This window comes from Toxorhynchites rutilus, chromosome 1 (genome assembly GCF_029784135.1).
Source record: "Toxorhynchites rutilus septentrionalis strain SRP chromosome 1, ASM2978413v1, whole genome shotgun sequence".
NCBI lineage: Eukaryota > Metazoa > Arthropoda > Insecta > Diptera > Culicidae > Toxorhynchites > Toxorhynchites rutilus.
In genome coordinates, this window is record NC_073744.1 from 135,462,720 (window position 1) to 135,487,193 (window position 24,474).

Sequence of the window (24,474 nt, forward strand, 5' to 3'; positions counted from 1 at the left end):
CGCATCAGGACGTAGCAGGACAAATTTTTCAAAAAGCGCCTGACGGTTCGAGATTAGATTTCAATTAAAAGATTAAGCAAAGATCGTGCATACTAGGAACTGGAAGCTTATCCACGGTATTTTGCGATGCGGTAACGAAATCAACGTCAGCAACACATTTGACAAACTCTTCCCATAAAAATTTCAAGCGTTCATAAAATGATTCAGTGATTACATTCATTTGCAGCACTCGACTGTTACCTCCATGAACCTTTTGAGCATTCGGAACCGCACTCCGGGAACCGTTTTGTTGGTTAGGATGCTGCTATTCGGGCTAATGCTTCCACCGTCCACCATCTCCGGCTCTTGGCTGTCGGGATGGTGGTGATGATGATGGAACGCATTGCCGGTGTACGTCGAGAAGCAGCAATTGTTATTGCTATTGGTGAGCACAGTGGTTGTGGTCGGGTAACCCTCCCCAGCTTGATGATAGTTCGCTCGGGAGCCAACTTTGAGGTTACGTTTCATCTTACTGGTCCCATTGTCGTTTGACTCGACGGTGGGGGCGGAGGCACCCGTGTTGGTAGCTGCTGCCAGTTGGTAGCATGTTGCCTCGGTACGAGATGACGAGATAAGTTTTCCTTTGGTTGCACCTCCAGCTATGGGATTGTCATGAGCGATTGACGTCAGTTGGTGTGATCCGACATTATTGATTTGTACTGTTGAGAGAAACATTCCAAGAAGTGTATAGTGAATTGTTGGAATGGAAATCGATATGCTCACTTACATTGATGCTTCTGGTATGTGGAATGCCGGATTTCACGTCTCAGTCCTCGCCACAATTTCGATACTATCATCGAGTAGGCAAATCCCATCGTGAGCAGTGGGAAGCACAGCAGCCCGGCGTCCAGAAACAGCACATAAGCTTTCTCGTAGGACTTGTCCGGCCACACCTCCCGGCATTTCATTGGCACACTGGTGCCGATCGAGTTCCGATGAACCGGCTGAAGCCTCTGGACGTAACAGAGGGGTGAGTTTACAAGGAAGCTGAACAACCATACCAGGGCAATCATCTTGTATGCATGGAACTGTGTCTGCCAACGACGCGATGACAGCGGACGACATATTGCGAAATAGCGCTCCAGGGAGATTGCCACCAAGGTCCAAACGGCAACCGACACCGAAACAGCTGGGGAAACAGAGAATATTATGGTAAGAGATTAATGGACTGGTGTAATGTTTGAATTTATTGCCTTCCGGCAATCGTTTGACGCGGTATCATTAAGTTTCAATTCACACAGCTTTGAATAGATAAATACTCGTCAAAGGGAATCCCCATACTCTATGTTGATAAATCACGCGGAATCGTTACAATCATTAGAGATTCAATACAATCGTTACCCGAGAACCACTCAACCATGGAGCATCACATCATACCGACACGGTCCCTCTCGCCGTTTCCCATGGCAACATCCGATAGGAATCGCGAATCCAATTTTCAAATGCTCTCGAGCGCTCTTAGCTATATTGCAGAAACCGATTTTATCGGCTCGTGGAATTCATCACGGCGATGAAAAAATACCGCTTTTCGAACTTCACAAAATCAAAACACTCAGCTCAGGCGGAATTCGTGAGTTCGACGTATTCGATGCCGTTAGTTGGAAAAGAACAATTACTTCGGAGGAACTATGGGCTTTTGGATCAAATGACTACGAAGAGGGTGGAAAATAACAAATCCAAACAATAATGAGAGTCGTCCCCAATGCGGGAAAACAGTCCGAGAGGAAGAACCTTATCGCCTGAATACCACCCCCTCCCCTTCAGAAGGATAGCACACACAAAATGAGCGCTCTGAAGGAGCATTTAATGAGGCTTTGCTTCGAGTGTATCCTTTTTTTCGTCGAAGGAACTAACGTGGGCTATTGACACAGCTCTTCTGAGACGGGTTGTTTATTTTCTTCCGAACCTAATGCTAAGTTTTTTTTCTGGCTCTACCTTGGGTTCTCGTGTTAATGGAAATGGCAACAAATTGGAATCAGACTTGGGAGATTAAGTCTGATGAATATTCAAGACGAACTCGGAGCCATGGGAGAGCGTATTGAGTATCGGCGAGGGCCAGATGCTAAATAAACATCTTGTCTGGAAAGTCAGCAGATAACAGCCTACACGTCATATCGTGAGTATCCCAAAAATATTTGCATGTAGACCCTTTGTATATTCTGTTTTCTTTCTGTATTTACTCGTTATGGAAATGATAACTGTCACTTTGAAGAACTGGAACAAAATGGAATTCATCGGTACAACGTGGGCAGTAAGGTTGCCACTAGGATGTTTGAATACAACCGATTCTGGTATTGACACCTTGCTTAAGTTTGGTGAAGCACGGTTTTCACCTTGGTAACAAATTGCAAAAATATAAATGTAAAACATATGGGCGGTCATCAGTTATCCATGGCAGTGTCATTTTATGAATGCTCAAAAGCTGTAACCGGCGTTCCTTTCGGAACGGTTTCCGCTGAAATTGTTCATTTCTTTAATTGGTTAAAACCGGTTCAGAGACAATGGCTCGGATTAATGATCAAATAGTGTTGGTGTCGGCTGAAGTGAGCTGTGTCGGAATATACTTTTAATAACGATATTTCTGTGCTTCATCTCAACTCCGGACAGAATGCTTCACCATCGACTAGGTGGTCGATGCACTATCATACCTCACAACACTTTATTACTCTTTTATAACACTTTTGAACGAGTTAAACTGAAGACAAGACCTGCCAATTGATGGATCGATTTCAAACAATTCGCGATTTCTAGCACATAGTCTTGCTCCAGCCAGTCTTCCATGTTTCACAAAAAACACTGCGTCCGGAATAAACATGTCCACGCTGCTGTTCACAGTTTTGTGTTTGAGTACAAACATGATTTTTTCGTACCTATGTTAGAGAATGTGACATGTTTGTATTCGTGGTATGTTTGGACATACGATGTTTAATCCCAATGTTTCACATGATGTTCGAACATGGTGTACAGTTTCTCTTGCATTTTCACCCCAAGCACCGGCAGTGCGTAGAGTAGAAGAAGCGAATCGGACACCACACCACCACCACTCAACGCGTGGTGTGTTGGTATGTTGACATGGAAAAAATGCTTTCCTTTCATGACAATGGGTGCTTCATCAAAAATATAGGGCAAATAAAATAAACCTCTTTTTCTGTTCTGAACAAAATAAACATCGATTGATATGAGAGTTTTTCACATTTGATATCATTATTTAGTGCACGCATCAATTTATATATTGAATTCATGTAACATTCGCTATTATTAGCTATTTGAACAAGTACTAAAATTGAATTATTCAGCAATGACATGTTAGGCGTGACGCTAACCACTCTACCACGGGAGCAACAATTTTGGCTGGATCTTTGAATACAAATGGCCAATACTGCTTGTTCGCGACGATCGCGACCCGAGCTATAAAACGAGCGGAGAAGAGGAGAAGAAAGGATGATGCAATCGCATGCATACACAGCATATGTAGTGCAGTGCAAGTGTAGCTTTTAGTTTTTTCCTTCATTCAGTTTGTGATAACATCGAGAAATTAATGGTGTGTTTTAGCCGCTGAAATTTCTCTGCCTGCATTTGTACGACGTCGCCCGCTATGCAGTCGGCTCCCCAGACTTTAATTGCCAACATGCACGCAAAAAAAAATAGAAAGCTTCTTTCTATTCAGAGAATGTTTTCTTTGAACGAAACCAAGGATTATTTAATCAGACTTGCAAAATGTGCATAAACGATCTATAAACTTTTACTTAGTCGCGGCAATACATACACACACTCTTTACAGATACACGGGCCGAAGGTTGTGCAGTCCACTGATGATTCAACAAGAGCCAAAGGTTGTACCGCTCATTACAACTCTACACGAGCTGATGATTGCGACGGCTAGTGATCATTCTATCTTGGATTCCTCGAGTCGAAAAAGACGCACCACGCTAGATATGGGGTACAGACTAGGGGGGCGTTGCTGATTAATGGTCAGCTGCATCCCAATAGGAAGTATCCCGTGTCGGGCACACGTACAGAGCATCGAAGACTGCGACATACCAATTATGAGAACACTTGTAATACTAACCTCGAGTCAACCGCGAGTAATCGGTTACATATTACTAACATAGTCTAAGCAAACATTGTCAAAATATTGAACTCCCGGCCCCGTTAGCTTGACGCCATATGAGCCTTAATGAAAATATATATTTTGGTGCATGAACTTATAGCCTCTTAGTTCGTGCAATTTTTGAAATGCGAACTAAATTTCAAGTTCGTTTCTGTGATTGTAAAGTATGATTGTAAAGTATTCTACGAAGAAATGTTTTGGGATGAATAATTTCTTTCCGTGTATGAAAAGAAACGAAACGAAAGCAATGAATACTGCGACATCGGGTGATATGTTTGTGTATCATTGTTCGTGTTGGGGATAGACACTCAACACTAGCGAGAATCATGTTCGAATTCAAACAAAAACATGGAATTTTCACATCGCGTGGACATGTGTAAGTGTTTTTCGGAAGACTGTTTCCAGCCAGCGCTCAGTCAACGAATTTTATCAATGGCATTCCTTCATACATTTATTTTGTGCATTTCAACTTCGTGCAAGATGTTGATTTAAGTATCCAATGTAAAATATTAGCTCAATCGGACTCCATTTACTAGTGTCGCAGACATTGAAATTTAAGTTTTTAAAAACCGAAAAATCATCGGAAATCGGGGTTTCTAAGAAAATTGTTTGATGCCAAATGTCCCAAAATTGCATGACACGTTGAACTTTACAGTTATCTCAAAAAACATTTTTGCATAAAATCGACTTTTTAGACGGAAAAACGACCGAGTGCAAAAATTCAGTGGATCCATTCTCAGATTCACTCAGTGGATTCACTCTCAAAATACACTCATGTGTATTCTTGTACACGCACACATTTTTAGTTTTCCTGCGTTGCTAAATGTAGATTGAAATTGTTACCATTAGGCGGTTTTGATGTTTTTTTTATGTTGGCACAAACACATAATTGCATAATTGTATGTGGACATAGAAAACGTTACAATCTTTGCTCCGCCCATTTTCTATTCATTGAGTATAAACAAGCCACTCGTGATTTCAAAATATAGTATTCACAATTCATCAGTCATCTAGCTAACGACCAGAGGGCAGCAAAACTTTCGAAATGACCTTTCTCAAGGCCGAGTCAAGCCTACACTGGCTTTCATTCGACGAACTGTTCTTTCACTAAAATTCTGTTTCCCCGCAATTTTACGATCATATTACAAAGAGTCCAGAAATCTCTGTAAGCAAGCTTCAACTTTCTTCGTAGTTTCTGGATATTGAAATCAGTTCTTGTGACCCGAACCAGCTACCATGCTAACATTGAAGTTGTGTTTGATCGTTCCAATCACTCTTGACACAGTAATTTGGCTCACATAAGTTTTTTTGACGATTGTTTGTTGGGACCACCGCGAATTTTGTTGGAATAATCGGATTAGAATTCATGACATTTTGATACCAATTGCTCGCATATTAAAAAGTTAAAAGTCATATAATATATTATCAAAAATTCTCTAACGAGCAAACCTCTTCAATTTGCTCTCAATTCGCTCTCATATCTTTCCAGATAGATCCGTTTGAAGTTATGGATTTTTTTCTGTCTCAGTTTGATCTAAACTGAAGTTTAAGTTTAATCCAAAATTAGGTTTAATCTGGTTCATCATTGGTTTCAGTTTCGGGTTAAGGTTAAGGAGTTGGAAAGTTATGCATATAAATAAAAATGAATCGCCATGTGTTGCTAAGCGCAAAAATCAAAAACGGATCGTGCGATTTGGGTCGTCTTTATTCTAAAAATAAAAATCGGTTCACTTTTGTAGAAGTTATTAAAATTTGTTCCGTGAGCGTTTAATCTGAAAGACCCTGTACTACCTACTATCAGTTTCATTAAATTTTGTATAACTCCATTGGACAAAAAAATCAAAACTAACAACTAAAAAGCAGTGCAAATAGTACATAACCTAACATAACCTGACAAAAAACAAAACCTACTAAAATGCGAAAATATGTTTTTTTGCGATTTTGGGTTATTTTATCATTTTCCTGAAAATTTAAGAACGAAAGAAATAATTCTAGAAGATTGGAGTTTCTGTAACGCACATATCCAAAAATGGCTTTCGTCAAAACAACAATGCTAGGGGGTCTTCGTAGCCACTTGGTTACGCGTTCGCTTACTAAGCGATCGACCGTGGGTTCAAACTCGGGGCCCTCAATTTGACCATCTTTGTGTTGTTATAGAATAACTACGTCCACGCAACCATCATCAGCTATGGAGATCGATCCACGGTGGAACAAAGATCGATTCATCCATACAACTGCTCTGCTCTGCAAGAAACATCGGGTTGATGTTCTATAAATAACCCAACAATGATCAATATCAACTGTCTCCGCTGTCCGGTCTGCTGAACAATGGAAGAACAGATAGAATACCCTTACGCCTAAATGGCTACTACAGTGTAATTTACCATAATGTAATGGAACAGAAAACCTTACGCCTAAATGGCTACTACTTCTGCTGTGTAATTTAAAATTTATAGAAACATGAACATATGTACATGTACACGATAAAAATCCGGCTCTGTTACAGATAAAATGCTAATGAGCCTGATAAATAAATAAATGGGATAAAAAAAAACAACAATGTTTACAGCTTGGTTGTTAATGGTTGTTAATATTAACATCAGAAGAAGAAATGTATTTAAAATATTTTGTACCAAGTAAATCGAGAGTATCGTCACACTCAATTTTGCGATTGACTGTATATGTTAAGTCTCAGGAATGCAATCCTGATAGCAGCACACTAAACATTTACCGGACAATTTCCACTCGCACACCTGGTAAAGCTCTAAACTCGGCAAAACACGAAACAACGAACATGCCCGGTAAAAATAGAAAGCCACCAGCTGAGACTGAAATTGCCTCAGTAGCAGCGATGCCAGGTTTGAAGACATGTCTTCATTTCGAAGACATTTGATTTACTGTGAAGACAATCGATTTTGTGAAGACATTTTGAAGAAATTATGAAATATGTGAAGACATTTCAGTATGATAGCGTATGTGAGTTTTTGATAGATATTATTTCCATAAATTTCTTTTGGCCTAATAGATCGTCGAATAGATCGTCGAGAAAAGCAGGGTTTTTGTCTCAGTGTCATTCGCTTTCTTTTTTATCAATGTCACTTGTTTACTTTTGTTCTCAGTAAACAACGGAGACTTTTGGCTCGGGTTTTTATAGTTTTCAGCTAGCAATAATCACACCTTGGATAAACCTCAATGGTTATGATATCGCCACTGCGCAAATCTAGTCTCGGGGTCATTCACTCGATTTTTTTGAACTTTTTCAAGCTGAAAATCAACAAGTATACAGAATGAAGTTCACAACAAAGCGAATTTTACTTAAAATTCTGGAGAACTTCAAGCGGTCTGAATACATTTTGTCTCTAGAAGACATTAGGACGGCGCCAGTGGTTGTGTGGTTAGCGTAACAGCTTCACAATCCGATCGGCCTGGGTTCAATCCCAGCTGGCGTCGTTGGGATTTTCTGAGGCGAAAAATCTCTGGTTACGTCTTCCTTCGGACGGGAAGTAAAAGAAGTTGGCCCGGCTCATGAGTTGTTGAGTCTGATAGGTAGGAACAGGTGGAGTCGCCTCCCTGATGTCGGTGATTGGCACTAAAGTGGCGGAAATATGCCGACGTAAAACAAGCGAAGATAAAAAAAAAAGACATTAGGGGCTGTCCACATACCACGTGGACAACTTTAGGGGGGTAGGGGTTACGAAAATGTCCACACTTGTCCACGGTGAGGGGGGAGGGGGTATGGATAATGTCCACGTGGACACGTTAAATACATAATTTGTAAAAACAATCGCATCTGTATTTAACATCTCTGATGTCTGATCTCTGATCTCTGCGTGAGAGGTATGGATGTTACCACTACGCCAGATCGCCTCCACAATTTATCGTATTATTTCTCAAGGTTGAGCTGTCTGATAGTGCTTCCCGTTCGAAAATCCATATTTTTTCATATCATTGAACTTCTTTGTTAAAATGTGTATGGCGATAATAACGTACATCAATCGAGAGCGACCAATTTATTTTCATTAGTTTAAGAGGTTAACGACGAAATGACAGGATGAAGACACTGTAAAAGCATGTTAGAATGTTGTAATATTGAAAATACAAGACATTGTTTTCCTAGATGGGATTTTCGGCTCAACATCCGCTCTTGATGAAAAATCCGTTTCGCTTTCATTTTTTGAAAATTGCGAAGGCTTCGCAAAAATGGAATACAAACAACAAATTCTTTTATGGATACACGCAATGTATTCGAGATTATATACAGTCCAGGATTTTTTTTACTGTATATAATCGAATCCTGTGCATAATCGAGTCAAAAAATCATTTTTTTGATTTGTTTTTCATGCATATATTTTCTCGTTATTTCAATATAAAAGAAGAATTTAATTTTTGATTTATCCCCTTAGAGTCAGAAAACACCTTTCTTACATGAAAGAAATAAATTTATCCAGAATCTCTCGGGATTTTGAAAAAAATCCTTCTACGCATATGTTCGAATTCCAACAATGACAGAGTTTTAGAACTTTTTTTTTTGTTTCGGACTTTGTTGCCTCGACCTAACTCTACATTCAAAAGCATGCTACGGAAGACGATTCTGTTGCTTCCATTTGAAAGATGAGAAAATTTTGCACAAGATATAATTGTGGAACATCTAAACTAGTGGATTAAATCCATTTGGAAGTGAAAACATGAATGTTAGAAATTTTTGATGTGTTATTGATATATTTATCACGAAAATTCATATTAAACTTGATTGTTTCTATCAATCAAATTGAAACTCTCTATTCGCTCTACAATTTGTTTTTCGACACCCAACTTCTATCTTTCTCAATTTCGCTGGCAAAAATTTAAAAAAATATTGTTTTTACATTACATTTTTTCTTGAAATAACCCATATTTGAAATGTGTAAAAAGAATATTTCATACTGTATATAATCGAGTCCAAAATTGTATATAATTGAATCACATAAAATTGAATCTGTATATGATCGAGTCCGACCTGTATTAGGCAGTGACTAACGTCTATAATGTTTGAACAATTTAGGTATTGATCAAATCAAAACTACACAACACCACACCACCATTTTAATATTTTGAACAGCGTGATGATATCCAGATCGATTTTTTTATACCACTGAGGTATTGTTTCGCTTGACTTCGGTGACTTCGACTAACTTAATTCCACTAACAAAGCCCTTGACTTCATTTTTTGATTTTCTCCAAAACTTAAGCAGCTCAGCCAGTTTACGTCAGTTTATGCTACAAAATGTCCGAGATAATCGAGAAAACCTTAAGGCAAGTTGAGTGAAATTAGCTATACAACAATGCCAAATTATATAAACATTGAATAAGCTATCAAACTTTGTCCAAATGTAAGCTATGAATTTGAAAAAATCACCTGGCATCCCTGCTCAGTAGTAGTATCTCAGCATATTTTACAGCCGCGAATAAAGTTCAATGATTGGAACTCCGGCAAAGGGCGTCTGCTGCGAATAATTGCTTCCACGAAACGCTTCGTGTGGTATTTTCGCAGACGAACAGTCAATATTGGAAGTCAGTTGAAGATAATCTTCTTCAACAGTATTTTCGTGTATTTGTTGCTCCATGTATGGTACAAGGTTGCTGACGAAGATGGTTGTGTGCTACAAGTGGAATCAGTGGAATCAAATGATTCCAAAGGTTCGAGTTGGGGAGAAGTTTACTTTTGCCCAACACCTGTCGGCGGTGGAAGAGTTTTCAATTTTCAAATGGCGTGCCTGGGTTCGATAAAAAGTCCACGACGGTGGAAATTTTCACGTAGCTTGGTTTCAGTGATCACTGTTTTCGCTATTCCAGTAAACCGGTCACGATTCGCTTGCGCACGTTGGCGCCATAACTTATTTTAGTATTAGAAAAAGGTTTTTTTCTCCTATTAGTGTGGGTCGGAACACCTGGTTGAGAAAATATTCGGAGAAAGACACATGTTCTGACTTCGTTCATAGTTTCTTGTGTTTTCAGCCGTAAAACGCGACCGGCTGGTATAATTCAGACCGGCCTCTTTACTCGTTTGCCGAATGAGCTCAAACTCTGGCGCAATTCTCCTTTTCGTACGCTCCTTTTCATGTAAATGAACCCGTGAAATATCGTTAGAAATGTTTTTATTTTTACGACGGCTTCTGTTGGGAAAATTGAATAAAAAATGAAGTCTACATTGGGACGGAAAAATAAATGGTTCCCAGAAGAACAAAGGATTATGTTCCACGCATTAAATATTTGCTATATTCGTATATTTATTGCTAGACTTCTTGAGGAGGGGTCCCTTACTTCGGTCTGTATTATTGAAACACCACTGAGTTTTCTGGGTGTATAATATCCCCCTCGTGTTTCAGTTTTACTCGTGCGTCAAGCTACAGGTGGCGCATTTCACTTTTCAGATACCATATTTTTGTCATTTTATCTACGTGTGCCGCATTCTCTCTCGCTGAAGAATAAATTTGTTATCCTTTTAATGCTCCGGGAACTTTTTTTTTATCGTCTTAGGAATATGGTATACGTGATTCACATAGTTCTCTCTCGTCCGAGTGCGTTGTTTACAACCTTTGAAATTCGTACTGAATTGTCGCAGATACGCCACTTTCCGCTCTACTCCACTTCACTTGCAGATCCATTGATCTCAAAAAAGAAATGTGAACTACAGTCAATATATTTTCCTCCAATGATTGAAGAGCTTCCAGTTTCCCATCGTTTTCCCCATCGTATGTGATTTTTTTTTAGATTCATCGAACTTCGTTCAACTGTTATCATGCCAAGCAACATGTGTCAAGAGGAAGTGGAATTTCACGGTGTACGATGCGTCCAATCCTTTCGTCTCAAATAGTGGCCCGGTTAAATTGTTTTTGTGCTTTTCTTTCGCTGGATGCTTTCATGGTGATTGGATTAAGTGGTGATGTATGAGTATATCAGAATGATATTTCAGTCTTCTCGAAGGAATAAACTAACGGGTGGAGCACAGCACTTCTCGCTGTAGATCTCCTGTTATAAAACACCATGAAGCATTCTCTTCGCTCGGCTCGGCACATTCAGTCAATTCACCCATTTTCCTTGATTTTGGAAAGTGCTTTTCGACTTTTTTTTTAATACCCTCTAATCTCGGTTAATTTTATCCGAATTCAACGAATTCGTTTGTGTGTAGATAATTATATTTAAATATTGGGTTGTCCGAAAAGTTATTGCCGATTTTTTCATTACAAATAAAATACATTTTGACATAGGACTATGTCTTTGATTTCTATATAGGGGGGTCATTCTACGAAAAATGTAACGATTTATTGAGAGTTTTCAAACGCATATTAATGGTTATTGCGACATATGTTGTGTTATATATCATTAGACAGGAAATATATCCAGGTTTTTTGACGTAGGACTACGTCTAACCGGAAGATAAAGGGGGTGAAATGGAAATCTAGGCACTGAACAAGTAGGAAAAAATGCAAGATTTGGAACGCTTATAACTCGAGCATTTCTCAATAGATCGCAAAGGTTTTTACATCAATTGATAGGAAATATATCTACGCATCTATCATAACGAATAACATTTCATTTTTCTTGAGATAAATAATTGAATAATTGTGAAATATCAAGCATTGTCCAAATGCACTATGTGCCCATTTTTGATTGGTCCATTTTGTGCTCCTCAAATCGTACCGACCAAAACGGGCAACCAGAGCAGCAGCGAAATACAATGAAGCACGATTGGAAAGGAAAAAGAAAAAATATGAACGAAACATTGGTGGCAGTCTCACACATGCGTAATTCTCGAGCCAGCCAGTCAGCTTAAAAATCCCCGCTCCGCTGCCGTAACGATCATTCTCATCCAAACCGTACACCACATCGGTTCGCATCACAACACATCAACAAACCAACCCAAGCAGCCATGTATGGACATGGTAAAGGAGGAAAAGTGAAGGGAAAGGCAAAATCCCGATCGAACCGTGTTGATCTGGAGTTCCCCGCAAGGGTAGCTAGGCCGAGCGCGTTAGTACCAGTGCACCAGTCCACCTAGCCGGCGTTATATAGTTTCGGCCGCCGAAGTGATCGAGTTAGCCGGCAAAGCTGCTCGCGACGATAAGAAAACCCGCATTCGGAACAGAACACATTCGGTTCGGTGGACATCAAGACAACAGGCAGTTGCAGCGAGTGGCGAGCGGCAAACGCAATCGCAAAACGGCAGCAGGTAGCAGAAGAAAAAAGTTTGTTCTTTATACAAACGGCCTTGGTGGCAAATCCAGAACAAGGCGGCATCGAGGGCGTTCGAAATGGTTTTTTTTCAAAACCACGAGTACTAAGTTTTCTAAATTGGGACCATTCCATAAAACAAGGCGCTTTTCAGGGCCATTAAACCTTCCATAAAAGAAGGAAATACAGTTGAACTGCTTCTAAAACAATATTCAAAATAATAATAAAACACAAATTGATTTTTTCATAATTTGTTTGCCAGGATATGATGAGTATGTGAATTTGGCAGTTGTTCTGAGCTTATTGATTTTCTCTCAATTCTTAAATTGCTTCTAGATTGAAAGTACAGTAATTTACACTTATCTCGATATTTAGCTAATTGGACGGACCTGTAATGCGACATATTTAGTTGGACATTTTTGTAAACATAGAGTTCGGGGTCCAAATTATGACCCCACATTGAAAGTCGACACTGTACCGCTGTCATCGCAAATGTTCAATTACAGGTTAAAATTACCTCCAATCCGATACTGAGTGGTGGTAATGCGACGTGTCATTGAATGTAATTTACTGTACAACATGTCACAAGCAGGATGGGGAGAAATTTTCCAACTGTGAAAGCTGTGGCGAGTGGCAAACGCAATCGCTAAACAGGAAGGTTTAGCCGAACAAGATGGGGATATCCAGTGATAACAAAACAATAAACTCTTTAGATTAAAGATAATTTTGTGATCCTGAAAAGGACCCTTTTTAGCCTGCATGTGAATCCAACGAGCGAACAAATCGTAATGAATGTATTTTTTTGCCATCGCTGCCTTTTAACGCTCATTCGTTCGTCTCGTTGGACACGCCCCTTTGACTGAGTCTGCCGATTTATCTCTATCCTGTGAGCGTGTACCGCTAGGGTATAAAACGCGCAGACCTCAAAAAAATATCTCATTTTCTTTCAAACCGTAAACCAGTGTGGTTGTACGGCATCGTTTAACATCGCATCGCATCACATCATAAAAAGAAAACAAGCAGCAACGTGGACGTGTGGACGTAACAAAGGAGGACAAGTTAAGGGAAAGGCAAAGTCTCACTCCAACCGTGCAGGTCTCCAGTTCCCAGTTGGTCGCATTCACTGATTGCTCCGCAAGGGTAACTAGGCCGAACGGATTGGTGCCGGAGCACCAGTATACCTAACAGCGATTATAGAGTTTCGGCCGTCGGAGTGCTCGAGTTGGCTTGCAAAGCTGCTCACGACAATCAGAAAACACGCATCAAGAACAGAGCAGCTTCGGTTCGGCGCTCATCAAGGCAACAACTAGTTTCAGCGAGAGGCAAACGCAATCGCAAAACGGCAACAGGTAGAAGAAAGAAAAAGTTTGTTTATACAGACTGGTTTGGTGGCAAAACCAGCCACCGTAAAACACGGCGCTTTTCAGGGCCATTAAACCTTTCAAATAAGAGTTATTAAAAGTTTTTCACAATACCAATACACTATAAGTGACATAATATGACATATAATATAAACTGATTTTTTTTGTTTATACTTGTTCTTGAACTTATTGGTGGTTGGGGTCTTTTAAATTGTTCATTCAGTTTTCACAAACCCATGTATGGTTTCCGAATTAAAAGTGGCTTCAAATTACAACACATTGTATGCAGGATGGCATTAACGAATTTTCTCGGTAGCAAGAACTGCTTTCTTTGGTTGATAACTGATGTTGAAAATTGACTGACGTTACATCTGCATTGCATAGAGAAATAACTAAGGAGCAACACGATGAGCTATGTATTTCCTGCTGCTCTGTTCTTATTTTAAAGGGCTTTAATTCGAAGGTCATCCGTCCCTGTATTTACTGTTGGTTTTTCAGAACGCTTATAGCTCGTTTATTTCTCGAAAGATCGTAGAGTTCGTCTCCAAAACCTCAGTTCTTTTTCATTTTTATTTACTTTGTTTGCGGAGACTACAAATCTTACAATTCATTCGTCTCCGAAACCACAGCTTAAGGTACGGTAATGTGCTCAATAGTGAAATATATGATAGTGAACGAACTGATGACCACCTATGCATTCCCTATCACAGCCAGCCATCATTTTGATTGTACGATATGTGTATACGCCGAAAGATGCCCGGCGTTGAACATTTAATAAGTACAAAGCCTTCAGAAAAAAATTAAGAATCAAGTTTGTAAAAAAAACGCAAAAACACAACACCAAAGGTTCTTTTCAGAACCCCCAACATGTTCATAAAGAGTAAACAGTAAACTAATACATTTTTCAGGTAGAGAGGTAGGTATTCACGTAGGAGAAGAAAATAAAACAATATATTTAAAATATATATTTAGCAAAAGCTGTCCCCTTTGTATAGTCCTACGTCACTCCGGTTATGTCACCGACATTACCCACCCGTCTTTTTTTTGCTTGAAACATGAACAGTATATATAGTGAAAAAAGTAAACAATTTGACGATTTATTGACGTAGGACTACGTCTAACCGGAAGATATAGGGGGTGAAATGGAAATCTAGGCACTGAACAAGTAGGAAAAAATGCAAGATTTGGAACGCTTATAACTCGAGCATTTCTCAATAGATCGCAAAGGTTCTTGCATCAATTGATAGGAAATATATCTACGCATCTATCATAACGAATAACATTTCATTTTTCTTGAGATAAATAATTGAATAATTGTGAAATATCAAGCTTTGTCAAAATGCACTATGTGCCCATTTTTGATTGGTCCATTTTGTGCTCCTCAAATCGTACCGACCAAAACGGGCAACCAGAGCAGCAGCGAAATAGAATGAAGCACGATTGGAAAGGAAAAAGAAAAAAATGAACGAAACATTGGTCGCAGTCTCACACATGCGTAATTCTCGAGCCAGCCAGTCAGCTTAAAAATCCCCGCTCCGCTGCAGTAACGATCATTCTCATTCAAACCATAAACCACATCGGTTCGCATCACAACACATCAACAAACCAACCCAAGCAGCCATGTCTGGACATGGTAAAGGAGGAAAAGTGAAGGGAAAGGCAAAATCCCGCTCGAATCGTGTTGATCTGGAGTTCCCCGCAAGGGTAGCTAGGCCGAGCGCGTTAGTACCAGTGCACCAGTCCACCTAGCCGGCGTTATATAGTTTCGGCCGCCAAAGTGATCGAGTTGGCTGGTAAAGCAGCTCGCGACGATAAGAAAAACCGCATTCAGAACAGAACACATCAAGACAACAACAGGCAGTTGCAGCGAGTGGCGAGTGGCAAACGCAATCGCAAAACGGCATCAGGTAGCAGAAGAAAAAAAGTTTGTGACAAATCCAGAACAAGGCGGCATCGAGGGCGTTCGAAATGGTTTTTTTCAAAACCAAGATTACTAAGTTTTCTAAATTGGACCATTCCATAAAACAAGGCGCTTTTCAGGGCCATTAAACCTTCCAAAAAAGTGTTTAGGAAATACAGTTCAATGCTTTCTAAAACAATATCCAAAATAATAATAAAACACAAATTGATTTTTTCATAATTTGTTTGCCAGGATATGATGAGTATGTGAATTTGGCAGTTGTTCTGAGCGTATTGATTTTCACCAATTCTTAAATTGCTTCCAGATTGAAAGTACAGTAATTTACACTTATCTCGACATTTAGCCAATTGGACGGACCTGTAATGCGACATATTTAGTTGGACATTTTTGTAAACATAGAGTTCGGGGTCCAAATTATGACCCCACATGGAAAGTCGACACTGTACCACTGTCATCGCAAATGTTCAATTACAGGTTAAAATTACCTCCAATCCGATACTGAGTGGTGGTAATGCGACGTGCCATTGAATGTAATTTACTGTAAAATATGTCACAAGCTGGATGGGAAGAAATTTTCCAACTGTGAAAGCTGTGGCGAGTGGCAAACGCAATAGCTAAACAGGAAGGTTTAACCGAACAAGATGGGAATATCGAGTGATAACAAAAACACTACACCAAAGGTTCTTTTCAGAACCATCAACATATTCATAAAGAGTAAACAGTAAACTAATCCATTTTTCAGTTAGATAGGTAGGTATTCACGTAGGAGAAGAAACTAAAACAATATATTTAAAATATATATTTAACAAAAGCTGTCCCCTTTGTATAGTCCTACGTCACTCCGGTGACGGTTGTCCCCGACATTACCCACCCGTCTTTTTTTGGGAATGTTTTCTTTCGATTGCACTATTCACTCGCTTCCTCCCCGACGCAACGAGCAATATTTTTGCCTAAATTCGGGTGTTAGCTCATAATAGATCGTATGAATAAAACAAAGTATTTACTTATTCTGCCCGTTTCCAAGTAAAGTAAACTTTTCTAGTATTTACTTGAATCCGTATGAAAAAAGGTTTACTTTACTAATTTGATTTTCGGATTCGAACATAGTTTTTACTTTGTCAAACATCTATCAACTGATTGTTTAGGTTCCGTTTCAAAACGTTTTTTTTGGACAAAGCGTGAATTCGCGATGAAAAAGGAATAGGTCCCTATCTCGTTAGTGTAATACCTATCATATTAGAAGACACGAAGCCAGTTTTCAAATGTTAAAATTTGAATGAAAATGTTCACATCATGTTATTTAATCACTTAAAACACTTTTTTCCGACTTTTATTTAACCCTTTGTCTATACATTTCCAACATCATTACTGAAAATTTTCATTATAATATAAAGCTGTCTTCAAAAACAATATCGTACAAGAGTTTTTCACCACCTGCAAACAAAAGTGTTTTTCATTTGAACAGAATGCCAAATTGGTACGGAAAGGTTATTTTTCATTCATAATTTAAATTTTAAAAACGTGTTCATTCCGCCTGAAAATCAATCAATTTTTTTACGCTCTCCTGAACTAGTAAACGAAGCTCAATGCCATCAATGCGGATCGTTAACTTGTTTAACTTCAAGCGCATTAAACATAAATCGGATATGACATCAAAACGAATGATAGTGTTTTCAGATCCAAAGTATGCTCATGAGCATACTTGATAATAACGAAGTAAATACTTGATGAATGCTGTATTATTCATACGAAATCAGCTAAACATCCATGTTCGAAAAGTAAAAACTTTGTTGTTTCTTTTGTTCATACCAAACGTAGTAAAAACTTAATCTCACTGCTCGACTGCTCGAATGAAGTAAAGTAAAGGTGAATTTTGTTTTTATTCATACGGCCTAATGTGAGTTAATGTGTAAAATGAATTATTCTCCATTTACCGATACAGCGCGGACTCGGTTATATACAGTTTCTGATTTCTTTTCACTATATATAATCGAATAAAAAAAAAATTTTTTTACTCGTTTTTTTGCATGTATTTTTCTTTTTTTTTAATATAAAAGAGGAATTTGATTTTTGATTCATCCCCTTAAGGTCAGAAAATACCTTTCTCACATGAAAAAAAAAATTATCCAGATTCTCTCAGAGGGTGATAGACGATCATATTTGATGGAAAAAATCCTTCTACGCATATGTTCGAATTTCAACAATGACAGAGTTATAGAACTTTTTTTTTTGTTTCGGACTCTGTTGCCTCGAACTGGCTCTACATTACAAAGTACACTACGGAAGACGATTCTGTTGCTTTCATTTGAAAGATGAGAAAATTTGATACAGGATATAGTAATGGAACATCTAAATTAATGGATTTTAATAACATTTTGGAAGTGAAAAACTTAAAATTTAGTAATTTTTAATGTATTATTATTAATGTCATCCTGATTTTTTTTATTAAACTGGATTGTTTCTATCAATTAAATTGAAGCTCTTTAACCGCTCTACAATTTGTTCTTTGACACCCAACTCCTATCTATCTTAATTTGGCTGCAATATCGATATAATTAATTCTTGGTGAAAATTCAAGCAAAATCTTAAAAAATCACGATTTTACCCCACTGTGTATGAATTAGTCACTTAAATTACACCTTAACGTTGGAAGGTTACATTTCTTCTTGAAATAAGTCATATTTGAAACATAAAAAAAAAAATTTTTCAAACTGTATATAATCGAGTCCAAAATTTTATATAATCGAATCACGAGTCTGTATATAATCGAGTCCGACCTGTAATAGGCATTAATGTTATATTATATTGTATGTCGTCCAATCAATTTGTGCTCAATTCATGTTTTTATCGTGTAGGTCTAACCACTAGCAATTTGTGTAATTGTGGTCCAGGATGTCATAATATCGAGTATGTTGTTTGGTTATGTGAAAATGCAATGAATGAATTTAAATGGCTGCTGATTTAGAAGATCGAAAGGGTATACCCACGTAAATCAGATTATGATAGCTTGAGTAGTCGCGATCTTACAGGGCTATAAAGTTATTACAAACAATGTTCCAGACAACGTGGTAACGAAGGAGATAATGCTTTTTTTTTTTCTATAATATATTTTTGTAGTCATAGATCGATTTGTCTCAGGCTTATATTTATGTAGGTCTTAACAATTTAGACTTGTGTTTAAAAATGATACATGATACATGATACATAGTCCTCCCGACCCAGTCGCGCCTGCAGCTCGTACATGCCTTCTTAGTCGTTCTGGTTCTGTGGTCGAGGAAGGTGTCGGGGTCTTTCGAGTCTCTCATACAGGCAAGTACGTTCATTGTGATAGTTTTCCATCGCCAGATAGTTCTTCGACTTTCAGTGTTCCTTAGCAAAACTGCAGCATTTATCCTGAAATTGAACTCACTGCTTGCATGGAAAGATCCAGCGTAACACCATGCTGCCCACGATCGACACGTATTGTTTCACCAAAGCGAACATTCACCAAGCGAATGTACTACCAGAACGTCCGCGGGCTTAGGACAAAGATAGATGACTTGTTTCTGACCGCAGTTGATTCCAACTATGACGTTATAGTTCTCACCGAAACCTGGCTTGATGAACGAATTAATTCCTTACAGTTGTTTGGGAGTATGTATACAGTATTTCGCAACGACCGTAATCATCTGAACAGTTCTAAATCGCGCGGAGGTGGCGTCTTGATAGCAGTTTCAAAACGTCTTAGTTGCTGTCGCGATCCTACTCCTGTCTGTACATTTCTCGAGCAGTTGTGGGTGAAAATTACGACACCACATAGATCATTAAGTGTCGGTGTGATGTACCTTCCTCCAGACCGGAAATCAGATTCTAACAGTATCAACAATCACATCAGTTCGATTGGTGATGTACTATCTCGACTAGAACAGAATGACTTAGCTCTGGTACTTGGTGATTACAATCAATCTGGGCTGATTTGGAACGTTTCTGCTAATGATCATCCTACCATTGATGTTATTCGGTCGAACATCCCAGCTTCCTGCTGTACACTCTAGGATGGTTTCAGCCTGCATAATTGATGCAAATCAACAAAGTTATTAATATTAACTCACGGATCCTCGATTTTGTGCTGGTGAATGAAGCGGCAGTCACGGAATGTTCTGTTATAGAAGCTCTCGAACCCTTAATCGGTCTTGACAACTACCATCCTGCTTTGGAAATTCATATTAATCTGTCGATACCTTCCGTTTCGACAGTACCACTGAAGTGCGCGAGCTCGACTTCCGAAGAACCGACTTTGTTGCATTAAGACTTTCACTCGCCCAGGCAGATTGGCAGTTCCTGGATTCCTGTCCATCGATAGATGAAGCCGTTAACTACTTTGAGGAAGTCGTGAGCCGAGTAATTTCTGACTGTGTACCGTTGAGCAGACCTGCTACGAAGCCTGCCTGGTCCAATGCTCGACTACGTCATTTGAAGCGATTGAGATCAAGAGCGCTTCGCAAGTATTGTAACACCCGTAATTCTATTGCCAAATATTTGCTGTCAGTAGCCAGCAAGGAATACCGAACGTACAATCGTTTCCTTTACAAAAGGTATGCACGGCACATTCAGGCTAATCTACGGCATAATCCAAGACAGTCTGGTCGTTTGTGAAAACAAAACGGAAGGAGGATGGGCTACCATTGGAAATTCACTTGGGCAACAGAATTGCCTGCAGCTCATTTGAAAAATGCAAGCTCCTGGCTGAGCACTTCAGAAGTGTTTTTAACGATCGCTCCGCTTCATCGATCCGGATTGGAGATGCGATAAGAGATACTCCCAGAGACATTTTTGATTTTGATATCGCTACGATTTCATCAGCCTGTGTTGAATCTGCTATAAAAAAAACAGAAATTCTCCAACACTGCTGGTCCCGACGGAATTCCTTCCTGCGTACTGAAGAATTGCTCTTTTGAATTTATAATACCGCTGTCGAAACTGTTCAATATCTCGATACAGCAGGGTGTGTTTCCAACACGTTGGAAATATTCATTTATGTTTCCGGTTTACAAGAAAGGAGACAAGCAGAACGTCGTAAACTATCGAGGAATCACATCGCTTAACGCCTGTTCTAAGATATTCGAGATCATAATCAACGACGCACTATTTTCTTGCTGCAAAAATTATATTTCTGCTGATCAACACGGTTTCTACCCTAAGAGGTCCGTCTCAACGAATCTTGTTCCTTTCGTTTCGCTTTGCCTCAGGAATATGGAAGTTGGAGCGCAGGTGGATGTTGTGTACACCGACCTCAAGGCTGCTTTTGATAGGGTTGATCATAACATGCTGCTTGCCAAACTTGAGAAGCTTGGAGTATCTCCAAGGCTCACTCGTTGGTTCAGGTCGTATCTTACGAACCGAAAACTGTGTGTGAAAATTGGTACGGATCTCTCGGAAAAGTTCACCAATAGCTCAGGAGTACCTCAAGGCAGCAACCTCGGACCGATGCTGTTTCTATATTTTTGAAACGAGATTGGGTTGATCCTCCCAATGGGTAGTCGATTGTTCTATGCGGATGACGTCAAAATTTTTATGACAGTTCGGGAAACGGCTGACTGCTTGCGACTGCAGTACCTGCTAAACACTTTCGATGAGTGGTGCTTAAGAAACTTCCTTTCACTAAATGTTCAAAAATGCAACGTCATTACATTTCATCGAAAACTCAAGCCAATAACGTTTACATACATGATCGATCATCATCCTTTGCTACGTGTAGAAAAAATACGTGATCTCGGAATTACGCTTGACTCAGCCTTAAAATTCAAGCCGCACTACTCGGACATAATATCCAAGGCCAATAAGATTCTCAGATTCATCTTCAAAATTTCGGATCAATTTCGCGATCCCACTTGCTGCCAATTACTGGGACTTGAGACACTCCAGAATAGAAGGAAGGTAAGCCAGGCATTGTTTGCAGCCAAAGTGCTTTTGGGAGAAATTGATAGTCCTGGTATTCTTGCGGAGATATACATCTATGCACCTGAGAGAGTCTTTCGCACAAAAAGCTTCCTTCATCTTGGACCACGTTTGGCGAACTACGGCTTACACGTCCCTATTCGCTTTATGTCAGCACGATTCAATGTGTTTTATGAATTCTTCGACTTCAACCAATCTGCCAAAGCTTTCCGTTGCCGGATTCAACATGGACCACTGAATCAAGAATGAATACTGGACGAAGACGCTTCCAACGATGAGTTGTGCTAAATGATTATGTTTATATTAATGTTTATATTTTGACCATGATATGTTTTTATGTGCTTCTTTCAATGTATGATGTAAAGATGTGCGGTTTTTACGCCATTTTGGCTTTTCCCCGCCAATTTTTCAATATGACGATATATAGTCAGATGAAATAAAGATGAAATAAATAAATAAATATGACACTTTGTTTTCTTCTGCATGATTGAATAAACAGAAGAAAAGGGTAGGAATGGCTTTAATGGTATTTTGTGTACATTTTTGAACAGAATGCGGTACCGAATTCTACCACGTTATGCCATCTAACCCGTTTAAAGGATACAAGTACATACAGGCAACGGTTTTTCCAGGGCATCCATTTGATGTATCAAATGTGAAGAAAGTACATATTTTGAACAATGAAAAACTCAATTTAAATGCAATTACTACACACAATCACAGTCCTATGTCAAGATCCCGTCCGTGCCCCTAGGCTCAGAGCCTCAGAGTGGTTGCGACGAGCGCGCGCCGGTGATGGGACAATCTTTTTTACCCGATTCTCTCGAAGTTATGCGATTTTTACGCGATTTGCTCGAAATTAGGCGATTTTTATTGCGCGCGCGCATCGCATTTGCTTCTAAAGTAAACTAAAAGTGACAGCTGACAAACGTCAGAGAAAAAATAACATTGACATAAGACATTCACAAATTGAGCTGAGCTGAGCTTGGGTAGACTGTACAATTCGTAGTTGCTCTCCGTGATTGACCTGAACCAACCAAATTGCACAAAGAACACACAGAATGACGCTTGGGACTAGCAAATCATTCTCGTTGTGCAATTTTCGGCGATTCAAGCTTTAAATGGTTAATAACGACGCCGGCCACGTCCTTACAGTCACCAGGGGAAGGGAAGGAATGTTAGTATGATATTCGCCGCCCGAAGGCCAGAAGGGTCGCCTCTATAGCGTGGTTCCCTAGCGTTTATCTTGGAAGGGATAGTTGTTAGTGGGAATGGTTAAGAAAAAATCAGGATTCACTGCGGTAAGTGATGTGATTCTAAAATCTTAAATTTTATTTTTTTAATATTTAAATTTTTTAACTTTTAATTTTCAATTTTTAAAATTTTTCAATTTTAAAGTTTTCAAATTTTTAAATTTTAGAATTTTGAAATTTTTTTTTGAAATTCTCAGATTTTCAGATTTTAATTTTATGATTCTCCATTCGGTGCGCATCAAGAGCGTCCGCACAACATCAGTGTCGGTCGCAGCTCCCAAAGATATTTATTGAATAAATAAAAAATACTCAGCAATTCGACTAGAAAGTAGTCACATTTTGTAAAACATCCGAAACCAAACCGTACATATTTTCATTTTACTACTCAACAATGGATGAAGAACCTCTAATCTGAGTTTATAAACTCATTCTAGTGCCTGGAATTGAAAAACAAGGAACCAAAAAACTAATATAAATATATAAATGCTTTCAACTAACTAACTTACTCCAAATGAAAACTGAAATTAGAGCCTTCTGACTCAAATTATGAAATTCTGAAATTTAAAATCTCTAACATAATTAAACCCTGGACCTGACCATGAACATTGACATAAGACATTCACAAATTATTATAAAATTTAATTATCTATATAGATAAAAATGTAAGGCCAAATGTGTTGCTAAGCGCGAAACCCGAAGAAGGAGTGGTCCGATTTGAGTCGTCTTTATTTCGTTGTATTCGTCTTGGCTCATAGATCAATATATCGGGTAGAAAAATCGGAAAATTTTTGGAAAACTCTAAAGGAAGTTCGGAAAGTTCGTTAAATTGAATGCCCATATGTTCGAAAATTACATCATGATAAGCGTTATTAGTCCATCCGATGTTTGCGCTAACGAAATAGATCTTTGTTTGAATGTGGAAACGGATTTTCAGGCGGAATAACGCATTCCTATCTATATAAATAAAAAAAGGAAGGCCAAATGTGTTGCTACCTAAATCTTCAGCAACTATTCGATACCAGACCGACCGATCAAGAGATTTTTGGCAGATGACTATGGTTTAAGAGATGTCGTTGCTCTCTGAATTGAAACATATTGTGTTTGACTACAAAAACAAGCTGAAAACTGTACTTTAGCATCCAATGGTCACCATAAACCCATTTGTACCTGTTATTTATTTTTTCTATAGCTGTACAAAAAAAATTTCAAGAAAAAATCTTGAAAAAGTTTTCGCTATGAAAACTTTTTTGCTATAAATATGCACAAATTGCGATGTATGGAAGAGTTGTATTGTACATATTTATCTACAATTTATTTACCATTTCATCAAAATCTGAGATGACCATTTTGAGAAAATCGACTTTTAGTATTTGAAATCGATTTTCTCAGTGTAGAACTTAAAAAAATAATTTTTTTCTGAAAATTTATTTTCCTCAAACTCTTCCATAGATCACTTTTTTGTAGGACTTACCATTTTCGAGCAAAAAAAAAATAATTAAAAAATGATAAAAAATAGTTAACCCTTCCCATTAGATAAATTTCCAAAAATCTAAGTATGCCAAGTTGCTTAATTAGGTAAGGTCTTCTCGCCCAGAAAGTTTCATTAAGTTCTGAGAGGGTCATGCCATTCCCATAGAAGAG

At 38.7% G+C, this 24,474-nt stretch overlaps 1 protein-coding gene and 1 pseudogene across 3 annotated transcripts in view; both read right to left on the minus strand.

Annotated features, from left to right (window-relative positions):
* Positions 1–24,474, minus strand: part of LOC129762898 (trissin receptor-like) — a 311,968-nt gene that overhangs the window by 74,782 nt on the left and 212,712 nt on the right. For all 3 annotated transcript variants that reach the window (XM_055761499.1, XM_055761498.1, XM_055761500.1), the window contains exons 4-5: positions 767–1,168; positions 241–698 (exon numbers count right to left, since the gene is read on the minus strand). In XM_055761499.1, the coding sequence (XP_055617474.1) occupies positions 241–698; positions 767–1,168 (860 nt within the window). The remainder of the gene's footprint in view (positions 1–240; positions 699–766; positions 1,169–24,474) is intronic.
* On the minus strand, positions 7,195–7,372 carry LOC129763683 (U4 spliceosomal RNA; annotated as a pseudogene).